General features: G+C 38.7%; 1 protein-coding gene across 1 annotated transcript in view; it reads left to right on the forward strand.

Annotated features, from left to right (window-relative positions):
- Nucleotides 1-12,366, forward strand: part of si:dkey-151g10.3 (serine/threonine-protein kinase WNK3) — a 120,419-nt gene that overhangs the window by 71,209 nt on the left and 36,844 nt on the right. The window contains exon 16 of the mRNA XM_060936638.1: nt 4,205-4,451. Within this exon, the coding sequence (XP_060792621.1) occupies nt 4,205-4,451 (247 nt within the window). The remainder of the gene's footprint in view (nt 1-4,204; nt 4,452-12,366) is intronic.

Below are 12,366 nucleotides of genomic sequence, written 5' to 3' on the forward strand. Positions count from 1 at the left end.
TTCACTTCAAACATCAGAATGGGAAAAACTGTGATCTCTGTGACTTTCACTGTGGCATGGGTGTTGGTGCCATATGGACTGATTTGAGTATTTCAGAAATTGCTGATCTCCTGGGATTTTCACACACAGTAGTCTCTAGAATTTACACAGATTGGTGCGAAAAACATAAAACATTGAGTGAGCAACAGTTTTGTGGGTGGAAATGCCTTGTTGATAAGAGAGATCTGAAGAAAATGGCCAGATTGGTTAGAGCTGCCAGGAAGAATATAGCAACTCTTTACAGTTGTGGTGAGCAAAAAAGCATCTCAGCATGCAAATAGCAGAAGACCATACTGGGTTCCACTCCTGCTAGCCAAGAACAGAAATCTTAGAATCAAGAACAAGTTCCTATTAAAGTGGCTGGTGAGTGTATTTTAACAAGCAAACTAACATGAGTGAACAAAGTGATAGCATAAACTAAAGCAGCTAACACTAGGTAAATTTCATAACAATTTACAACTGACAGTATGACCAACTTATTTAAAACTGGGAATATTTCGGTAAGGTGAGCCAGTCAGTCATTTTTAAACATACTCCACAACAGAACAGAACTCTTATAAGTCTTTCCTGACAATCATAAAATCAATGTACTAGCACAAATACATAAATTACAATTTAGTATTTTATATATTAATTAATAACACTGTACTTACCACTGAGCCAGTGTTAAATGCACTATCTTAAGTTCAGGTAATAGCCCTCACCATGTGCACTCCTGACATGAAAACTGTGTGTACTTCATATACTCTGGCTAAAATTATTTGTCCTACTGTGCAAACTAAGTCAAGACATTCAGTCTGACCAAATTTAGGCTTCAAAACCACATAAAGGGAGTCAATAAGGCCATCTTGTCCACCCATATATATAGTGGTGCTTGAAAGTTTGTGAACCCTTTAGAATTTTCTATATTTCTGCATAAATATGACCTAAAACATCATCAGATTTTCACACAAGTCCTAAAAGTAGATAAAGAGCCAATGTGAGAGAGGCCTTCAGTTGCTTAGAAGTTACCCTGGGGTTCTTTGTGACCTCGCCGACTATTACATGCCTTGCTCTTGGAGTGGTTGACTCCTGGTTGAATCTTTGTTGGTTGACCACTCCTGAGGAGGGTAACAATGGTCTTGAATTTCTTCTATTTGTACACAATCAGTCTGACTGTGGATTGGTGGAGTCCAAACTCTTTAGAGATGGTTTTATAACCTTTTCCAGCCTGATGAGCATCAACAACACTTTTTCTGAGGTCCTCAGAAATCTCTTTTGTTTGTGCCATGTTACACTTCCACAAACATGTGTTGTGAAGATCAGACTTTGATAGATTCCTGTTCTTTAAATAAAACAGGGTGCCCACTCACACCTGATTGTCATCCCACTGATTGAAAACACCTGACTCTAATTTCACCTTCAAATTAACTGCTAATCCTAGAGGTTCACATACTTTTGCCACTCACAGATGTGTAATATTGGATCATTTCCTCAATAAGTAAATGACCAAGTATAATATTTTTGTCTCATTTGTTTAACTGGGTTCTCTTTATCTACTTTTAGGATTTGTGTGAAAATCTGATAATGTTTTAGGTCATATTTATGCAGAAATATAGAAAATTCTAAAGGGTTCACAAATTTTCAAGCACCACTGTGTGTATATATGTATGTGTGTGTGTGTGTGTGTGTGTGTGTATATATATATATATATATATATATATATATATATATATATATATACACACACATATGTGTGTGTATATAATGTATGTATGTGTGTATATACTGTATACTGTATGTGTGTGTGTATGAGGGTAAGTCAAAAAGTTATGACAAAATGAAAAAAATCTTTATTTATGAAAATAACAAAGCTATTTCTCTACATATCCTCCATTTAAGTCTAAACACTTCTGCAAGTGGTGTTTCCATTGGAGAATTCCTTCTTTGTAGAATTCTGGGGGATGTCTTTCACACCTTTTGAAATTATAACATCTGTCTTAGAACTTTTTGACTTACCCTCGTATGTATGTCTGTGTGTGTGTGTACACATACTAACCACATTCACTGGATATGAGCAACCATGTGCTCTGATTGGCTACTCTACTACTAGGCTGTCAGCTCATATACCATGAGTAGAGAAAAACAAAATGGCGGAGCATGTTGTTGAACCCACTGAGGACGAAATAAAAACTCTACTCAAAAACAAAACCCCAAAAATTATCAAGTATTTAAAAGAAACAGAAATAGTTGAAAGAATATAGTTTGTTTGTTTGTTTGTTTTCCCCCAATATCTCCTGTTCCACACTCCAGTCCAGTCGGTGGTGGTAATGCACCTTTAAGTTGGTCTGCCAACCGCCAAAAAACCCTAAAGAAGAAGAAGAAAACCCCCAAAATACAAAAAAGCAACAAAATATGGAATAAAAGCATTTGATGGTAAGAACTTATCTTTGTTATTTTTCAAGAATTATTATTATAGCATTTTTCACAAGTTGCTACTGTCATTTCTCCAGTTTGTTTACATTCTAAGCGAAAATGATTTTGTCAGACATTTTGTATAAACTTTTATTTATCGAATTTGCAAAAAATAAAAATGCTCTGTTTCTCAAAATCCCGTGAATGTGGATAGAATAAAACAGCTATTCCACTCAGTCTCATTGTACATGGCACCTCGTTGGCTGTCAGCTCATGTACTACTCAATTTCATGGCTATGTGCTGATATGTCTGTGATATATCTGACTTGACGTGCTCCGTCATTTTGTTTTTCTCTACTCACAGTATATGAGCTGATATCCTAAAAGTGTGTGAAAAAAATCACATACATATATATATATATATATATATATATATATATATATATATATATATATACAACCCCAATTCCAAAAAAGTTGGGACAAAGTACAAATTGTAAATAAAAATGGAATGCAATGATGTGGAAGTTTCAAAATTCCATATTTTATTCAGAATAGAACATAGATGACATATCAAATGTTTAAACTGAGAAAATGTATCATTTAAAGAGAAAAATTAGGTGATTTTAAATTTCATGACAACAACACATCTCAAAAAAGTTGGGACAAGGCCATGTTTACCACTGTGAGACATTCCCTTTTCTCTTTACAACAGTCTGTAAATGTCTGGGGACTGAGGAGACAAGTTGCTCAAGTTTAGGGATAGGAATGTTAACCCATTCTTGTCTAATGTAGGATTCTAGTTGCTCAACTGTCTTAGGTCTTTTTTGTCGTATCTTCCGTTTTATGATGCGCCAAATGTTTTCTATGGGTGAAAGATCTGGACTGCAGGCTGGCCAGTTCAGTACCCGGACCCTTCTTCTACGCAGCCATGATGCTGTAATTGATGCAGTATGTGGCTTGGCATTGTCATGTTGGAAAATGCAAGGTCTTCCCTGAAAGAGACGTCGTCTGGATGGGAGCATATGTTGCTCTAGAACCTGGATATACCTTTCAGCATTGATGGTGTCTTTCCAGATGTGTAAGCTGCCCATGCCACACGCACTAATGCAACCCCATACCATCAGAGATGCAGGCTTCTGAACTGAGCGCTGATAACAACTTGGGTCGTCCTTCTCCTCTTTAGTCCAAATGACACGGCGTCCCTGATTTCCATAAAGAACTTCAAATTTTGATTCGTCTGACCACAGAACAGTTTTCCACTTTGCCACAGTCCATTTTAAATGAGCCTTCTCAGACGTCTGCGCTTCTGGATCGTGTTTAGATACAGCTTCTTCTTTGAACTATAGAGTTTTAGCTGGCAACGGTGGATGGCACGGTGAATTGTGTTCACGGATAATGTTCTCTGGAAATATTCCTGAGCCCATTTTGTGATTTCCAATACAGAAGCATGCCTGTATGTGATGCTGTCACGAAATTTCAAATGAGCCAATATTTGGCATGAAATTTCAAAATGTCTCAGTTTCGACATTTGATATGTTGTATATGTTCTATTGTGATAACAATATCAGTTTTTGAGATTTGTAAATTATTGCATTCCGTTTTTATTTACAATTTGTACTTTGCCCCAACTTTTTTGGAATCGGGGTTGTAGGACGTGAATCTGAGCCATACATATTGATTCATGCTGTATATTGTATGCATGTGCTTCCAACATTGTATTTCTGACATCACAATGTCTCCCTCTTCCACCCCCACCCTGTATACCCAGGCTGTCCCTTCCCCTTCTGACAGTGCTGCCATAGATGTCCTCCAGCCTTCCTTCTCCCAGCAGTCCCTTGCGCCAACAGATGGACAGCAGCAGAACAATGCAGGAGGTGGATATTTTGGCCTAAACCTGACTTGTCCTAGTATCAGAAATCCCGTTAGCAAGAAATCCTGGACTCGCAAATTCAAAAGCTGGGCGTGCAAACTACGCCACTCCACCAGCTTGTTCAAGAAGCCCAGAGTCCTGCAAGGTAGCGTGCAAGCGAGAGCGAGTGAGGGGTGTGGATGGGCTACGACATTAAATGAATGTGTAGATAATATAGGATATGAATCTGAGCCCTTACCTTGTTAGATAGGGATTGTCTTATGAAATAATTAATAATTATTAATCCTCATGACTGTCTAGGAGGTGATGTGATTGTCACTGTTCCTGATCACACTAATACAACTAAATTTATTTTCCCACTACATAGTAAAAATGATTTAACAGATTTTCAACTGGTAGAGTCACTACCTTGTATCTTTTCAAATTTGCCCTGCTACCAACAAACCTAATCTGGCTTCTCAACTAAATGTGAAATTCTTCATGAGTTAGATCATGTGTTTGGAGTAGGATTTGTCTATGTACAAGGCAGTGGTTCCCCAGTCTATAGATCATAACTCTTGTTTTATACAAGTAAATTTTTAAGTTGGTGTATATTGAATTTATGTCGTAGCTTCTTTTTAATTTGTTTGCATGGGTTACCCAGGGGTAAGAACAGTGGCCTGCAGGGAATGAAGGTAATGTAGGAGGTGGGAGAAGAGCCAGATGGAACCAGCTCTAAACGTGAGCATCTAGTCTAGTTTTTCTACTGCAGTAAAGCCAAATTCAGCTTACCTCATCCTGCCCCTCACTTGCCTGCACAGTTAGGTTACCTATCTCTCAGGTACCACTTTTGCCCTATGTCAAAGCACACTTGCTGATCAGAATTGTGTGGGCCAGACACTTTAAAGTTTATACCTGTATATAAGTTTTGCTTTGCGCTGTCCTTAACCAGTACCTCAGCAAAACTTTACATGAATAGTAGCAGGTGCAAACTTTATAAGTACAAGTAAAATTGGCCCAGTAAGGCTGCTGGGCCATAGAAGGTTCACGCTGCACGCTGCATGCTGCACACTACACGCTACACGCGTGTAAAGAAAAGTGGACAAACGTAGCATGACTTGCTCTGGGCCATAGAACGGCGTTCACGTTGCACGCTGCACACTTCACGCGTGAAGCGTGAAATGAACATGCACACTTTTTTCTAGGCGTGAAGATGGAAATTCCAGTCAATGCATGCGGTCACCGCCGCGCCAGCCAATCAGAACGGGTCTAGGGAGATAACTCTATGCTTTCAGGGGAAAACTTCAGAAAAAATATAATTGAATGGTATAATTGAAAAATAGTTCTTCATCGGGATTGTCAAGCAGATTATAGAATGTTCGGTGAAATTCACCACGGGTTTCTCTCAGAAAGAAGTGTTCTCGGCTCCAAATTCTGTTCCTTTTTCTCTTCCTCTGTCTCAGTAAAAGCAGAATGAGGCAATCGTCGTCATCCGAAGAGTCCGTATTGTTGGTTACTCGGTCAAAGTAGAACAGACGCAACACGTGAACATCCAAGCATGAAGTTTAATGGCCCAGGGTCCGGTTCTTCACGTGAACGTGTAGCGTGCAGCATGCAGCGTGCAGCGTGAACCTTCTATGGCCCAGCAGCCTAAGTCAAATTATTGTGGAACAAGTTAATAGTTAACCCATCAAGTCAACTATGTAGCTAAGCATAATTTATTATTTTTCTCTGTTGTAAAAAAAATTGCATTGTAATATTATTAATTACATTACATTAAATTTTTTTTTTTAAATATTTGCTGCAGTTCACTTCCAGTAATTCAATTTCAGTTCCCACAGATCTTATGGGATACTCTGCCTTTTTGTGTCTGGTTTAAGACATGCCTGTCAGGTCAATAACACATGATGACAGGGGGAGATCACATCGGCTACATAACCCTCTTCCAGCTTGCCAGCTAGTCACTTTATTGTATTTATTTTTATAGTGACTAGTTCTTTGTGGCACTTTTTGTGCCAAGTTTTGTTAATTTTTCAAGCCTGCGATATTGAGTATCGTAGCTGCACTTTAGAACGTTCAATAATTTAGCACTTTCTAATGGTTACAGTGGGGCAAAAAAATATTTAGTCAGTCACCAATTGTGCAAGTTCTCCCACTTAAAAAGATGAGAGAGGCCTGTAATTTTCATCATAGGTACACTTCAACTATGAGAGACAGAATGGGGGAAAGAATCCAGGAAATCACATTGTAGGATTTTTCATGAATTAATTGGTAAATTCCTCGGTAAAATAAGTATTTGGTCACCTACAAACAAGCAAGATTTCTGGCTCTCACAGACCTGTAACTTCTTCTTTAAGAGGCTCCTCTGTCCTCCACTCGTTACCTGTATTAATGGCACCTGTTTGAATTCGTTATCAGTATAAAAGACACCTGTCCACAACCTCAAACAGTCACACTCCAAACTCCACTATGGCCAAGACCAAAGAGCTGTCAAAGGACACCAGAAACAAAATTGTAGACCTGCACCAGGCTGGGAAGACTGAATCTGCAATAGGTAAGCAGCTTGGTGTGAAGAAATGAACTGTGGGAGCAATTATTAGAAAATGGAAGACATACCAGACCACTGATAATATCCCTTGATCTGGGGCTCCACGCAAGATCTCACCCCGTGGGGTCAAAATGATCACAAGAACGGTGAGCAAAAATCCCAGAACCACACGGGGGGACCTAGTGAATGACCTGCAGAGAGCTGGGACCAAAGTAACAAAGGCTACCATCAGTAACACACTACGCCGCCAGGGACTCAAATCCTGCAGTGCCAGACGTGTCCCCCCGCTTAAGCCAGTACATGTCCAGGCCCGTCTGAAGTTTGCTAGAGAGCATTTGGATGATCCAGAAGAGGATTGGGAGAATGTCATATGGTCAGATGAAACCAAAATAGAACTTTTTGGTAAAAACTCAACTTGTCGTGTTTGGAGGAGAAAGAATGCTGAGTTGCATCCAAAGAACACCATACCTACTGTGAAGCATGGGGGTGGAAACATCATGCTTTGGGGCTGTTTTTCTGCAACGGGACCAGGACGACTGATCCGTGTAAAGGAAAGAATGAATGGGGCCATGGATCGTGAGAATTTGAGTGAAAACCTCCTTCCATCAGCAAGGGCATTGAAGATGAAACGTGGCTGGGTCTTTCAGCATGACAATGATCCCAAACACACCACCCGGGCAATGAAGGAGTGGCTTCGTAAGAAGCATTTCAAGGTCCTGGAGTGGCCTAGCCAGTCTCCAGATCTCAACCCCATAGAAAATTTTTGGAGGGAGTTGAAAGTCCGTGTTGCCCAGCGACAGCCCCAAAACATCACTGCTCTAGAGGAGATCTGCATGGAGGAATGGGCCAAAATACCTGCAACAGTGTGTGAAAACCTTGTGAAGACTTAAAGAAAACGTTTGACCTCTGTCATTGCCAACAAAGGGTATATAACAAAGTATTGAGATGAACTTTTGTTATTGACCAAATACTTATTTTCCACCATAATTTGCAAATAAATTCTTTAAAAATCAGACAATGTGATTTTCTGGATTTTTTTTCTCATTTTGTCTCTCATAGTTGAGGTATACCTATGATGAAAATTACAGGCCTCTCTCATCTTTTTAAGTGGGAGAACTTGCACAATTGGTGACTGACTAAATACTTTTTTGCCCCACTGTATCTAGTATGACATTGTGGCCTGGCCTTCCGGTACATTGGTAACAGGGCTCTGTTTTATTTATTGATATTGTTTTTTTTTTCTCCCTGTCTGCCCATTTGTCTGAAGAAATGGGATGCTGAAATGCAGCCTGTAGAGTGTGAATTTTTTTTTATTTTTTCCCAAATTTTCTCCCCAATTTAGTCACCTGCCAGTTCCCATCCATAAGCCAGCTTTCCCCTCCCTTACAGAAAAAACACATGAATTTCCCATGTATTTCACATGTGATCACGTTACCACGTGATCACGTTACCACATGTGGTAACATGTGGAATACATGGTATCAGATTTTATAACGTGTTACCATGTAGAGCACTTGTGTAAAACATGTTACCACATGTGTAAAACATTCCTACATGTGATTCACATAAAATTGGGCCAAAACCACATGTTTCCCATGTGCAAATAATATGTTTCCCATGTGCAAAACACATTTTCCACATATTTCACATGTGAGAAATCACATGTGAAGTTTATGTGGTTTTTCTGTAAGGGCTATTAAACACCAGCTACCACTATGGAGGGCAAAGGCTAACGTGTGTTTCTTTTTCAAAGCCAACCTTTTTTAAAAAAATAAATAAATTGCTGCTCATACTGCATCACAGAGGAGTGTAACACACTTAGAGGAAAGTGCAATCTGCCTTCTTCTTCCCATACATTAACTCACAGACACCAGTAATTGGGTAGTGTCACTGAGACTGGTAGGGGAGAGAGAGTATGCCACCCCTCCCACCTCAAGAGCATAGCTGATTTTGCTGTCTTGGACTCCTGGCCACAAATGGCTCTAGCATTGTGGGGATTTGAACTCCTGATGATAGCGTGAACTCTTCTTTTGCACCACTCAGGAGCCAATACATGTGCATTTTGCCAGTTCAGGTGGTCCACCCTTGAAAGGCATGTTTGCATTTGTCAGAAAAATCCTCAAACAAGTAGTATGTCAGAAAGTATCATGGCAAAGTTTAAAAAGCCAGAAGATGGAGCAGTCAACCATCCATCTACCCTTTGACCTTTAGGAGAGGAGCAAGCCAGCCAAGGTCCCACTTCATCCTCCTTTCTCAGAGGTTCAGCAAGGGGTACCTTCCATTGATTGGCATCTGATTCTTAGTGCATTATGTGAGCTCCATCTTAGGAAGCAAAGTCCAGTTGGCAATCTCCAAGTTCATCTCTAAATAGCCACTCCAGAGTACCCCACCCACAACTTTAGTATACTGCCAAGACTGCACAGTACAAGAGTGATGACTCCTTTTTCCATGCCATGTCATCCTGCAGCTAAAAGGGCTAAATGTAATGTCCCATTTATTGTAACTTTTTTTTAATTATTTTTTATTTTTATTTTTTATAGCTTGGATGGTATGACCCCATCTGACACTTACTCTGTCCTCTTTGCAGAGGCATTATTCTGCCCCTTAGCTATAGCTGCAGGAGACATGAATATGTCCCTCTATTACCTGTGACTGCTGAAGAGGAGATGGTATTGATGGAGGGTATATATCTGAAAATGCTCCTCTGCACCATTACGCAGGATGAGCCTTGTAGGCTTCAGCCAGACATGTCTAGGTGTAATATTCCATACTATCTGTGTTATACCATGTATCTTTCTTTCAAGCTACAGGGTTTATCTGCATATCCTGATATTTCTTAGTTGCTGGGGCCTTAAATTTTGTAATAAACCAATTCCCAAATTAAAGCAAAAGAGCATGTTCACATACACTCAGTGGTCAGTTATTAGGTATATTTTAAATATAGCCATTAGCCATTTAATCAGGTGCATCAACTATTAGTGGCGGTAGACTCTTTACTGATATGCACAATGTGTCAATCCCCCTCTCCTTGTCCATCAGAAAAGCACTGTTGACCAGATATTATTTGAGTGGTTGCTCATTCTCAGCACAGCTATGACATGGACACTGTGTGGCCCTGGTATGAAACACTGTACACACTTACTGGATACTTTATTAGATTTATCCTACCTACCTATGTATAACTTGATGGTCCATCTTATTGGTACTGCTGGAGACTGCAGCTTTGTCCCTATGCATAACTTGTATTAATTCTTCTATAGATAACTATATTGTTAGTGGACTGTTCTGAAGACAGCGGTGTTTAGAAATACTTGCAACACTGATGTACCGACCGCGACCCCCCCCCCCCCCCCCCCCCCCCCCCACACACACACACACACACACACACAGAGCCAGGCTTTCTATGAATTTACCTGGGATTTTTTTAGTCAGAAAGTTTGAGAGTCCAAATTAGTCACAAAATCAGGTACCATACTCTAGCTGCTAAATTTGTTATACCCAACAAATTGGCAACTGAGTGTTGTTTGCTGTTTGCTAAAAATGATACAAGCCCTGTATTCTATCCTATCACTGATATTTTTAAATTCATTATCAGCGCATCCTGTTCTTTGCTGCCTGGGTAGGCTTTTGATATATATATATTGATATATATATATATATATATATATATATATATATATATATATATATATATATAAGTGTGTGTGTGTCCCTCACATTACACAGTTGTGCAAAGATATGAAGTTTATCTTCAAGTGGTGAAAATATTTTCAACACGAGAAAATAAACTTCATATCTTCGCGCAACCGTGTAATGCTCTTTATATTATATGGACACATCCACAAAAAATATATACGCAAGTTAATAAAAAGAATTTTAATTTTGAACTAGTATGCCATTTTGACAACGTGTATCTAGTCAGTGGGAAGACATTGGGTGTGACATCATCGGAGTAAATTATCGGGAAATATGTCACTCAGATCTGTGATGTATTTTGTATGAAAAATTTTGTGCAAGTTTTTCATCACGAGAAGATAAACTTCATATCTTGAAGCCAATGTGTGATTTTATTTTTATTATATAGACACATTCACAAACAAAAAGTACCCAAAGTTATCAAAAAAATTCATTGATTTCCTCAAGAGTGACATATAGAGAATTATGTCACGGTTTTGGTTCTCCATGTCCCAGAGGTAGCTCGTATGAAAAATATGAGAAGTGTTTTACTGGGAAATACACCATTGTCCATATAATATATGGATATAATGTAGAATAAACATTTTTAAAGCTTTTTCCTGTTGTGAATACTCTGTGTATTAACATATACACATATATGACAGTGTGCATATGTTTAAAATATGTATGGGTGTATATGTGATACTTTAAGGGGATGTTTATAGACATAAATCAATATGATGTAGTATATACACACAGGCAACATGTTATGGATCTATACTGTTCATAGACATCACACACTACATCCGGTTTTTATCCAGTGTTATTTATGGCTGCTATCAGTGTGTGTGTATGTGTGGCTGGGATGGGAGGAGAAAGGATATATACTTGTCTTGATGTTCATAACACTGCCTAACATGAATCTCATACACTGATCATATTTTCTATTTGAACATTTTACAGTTCACAAAACATTTTCTCAGCATGACATACTGCATAAGGTCAATATTCATGTAGCAATGTGCTATAAGTACTATACTGTAATTTTCACTGACTTTGTCATGATCAAAGATATGCAGTGATGTATTGCACAGTTTTGGTCAGAAGTTTACATACACTCATCATTGACATGAATGTCATGACAAATATTGGACTTTAAATGATTTCAATTGTGGGGAAGGGGTATGAGGAGGGGAGCATCAGCATGGGCCTTGCAAGGTTCAGCATGATTTTATCCAGTAGATTGTGTTTTGAGCCATTTTCAACCCATCAAAAGTTGATTTTTTTTTCTAAAAATGGTAACTTTGCCAATATTAACACTACCATCGTGTTTCATTATAGCACAGTCATATCATTTTAGCTTACAGCTCAAAAAAACATGTAGGCATGCTGTATCTCTTTAATGTTAGCCTGCTTTATCCATCAGCTTTGATGTGTTTGGGGTTATTGTCCTGTTGGAACACCCAATTGTGTCCAAGTTTCAACCGTCTAGCTGATTGTTTGAGGTTATGCTGAAGAATTCTGATGTAGTCCTCCTTCTTTATTATTCCATCCACTTTGTTTAACCATGCTTAACGGTTGCTACAGGCTTCTTGGGGATGAATGCCTCACCTTTACTCCCCCAAACACACCTCTGGTCATTGAATCAAAAGAGCTTTATTGTCAATAAGTCCATATAGAAGTATACAGTGTATTGAAATACCATTTCCCTCAGGCTCTCCATGATGCATTTATAGAAAAAAAATAGAAGATTACAAAATAAGGTATATAAATAACTATCTATAGCAATCTAAGTAGACATGTATCTATCTAAACATCTAGCTATCTCAACATATCTAAGCACAATAAACCACATAAA

The sequence above is a fragment of the Neoarius graeffei genome, chromosome 13 (genome assembly GCF_027579695.1).
Source record: "Neoarius graeffei isolate fNeoGra1 chromosome 13, fNeoGra1.pri, whole genome shotgun sequence".
Classification (NCBI taxonomy): domain Eukaryota; kingdom Metazoa; phylum Chordata; class Actinopteri; order Siluriformes; family Ariidae; genus Neoarius; species Neoarius graeffei.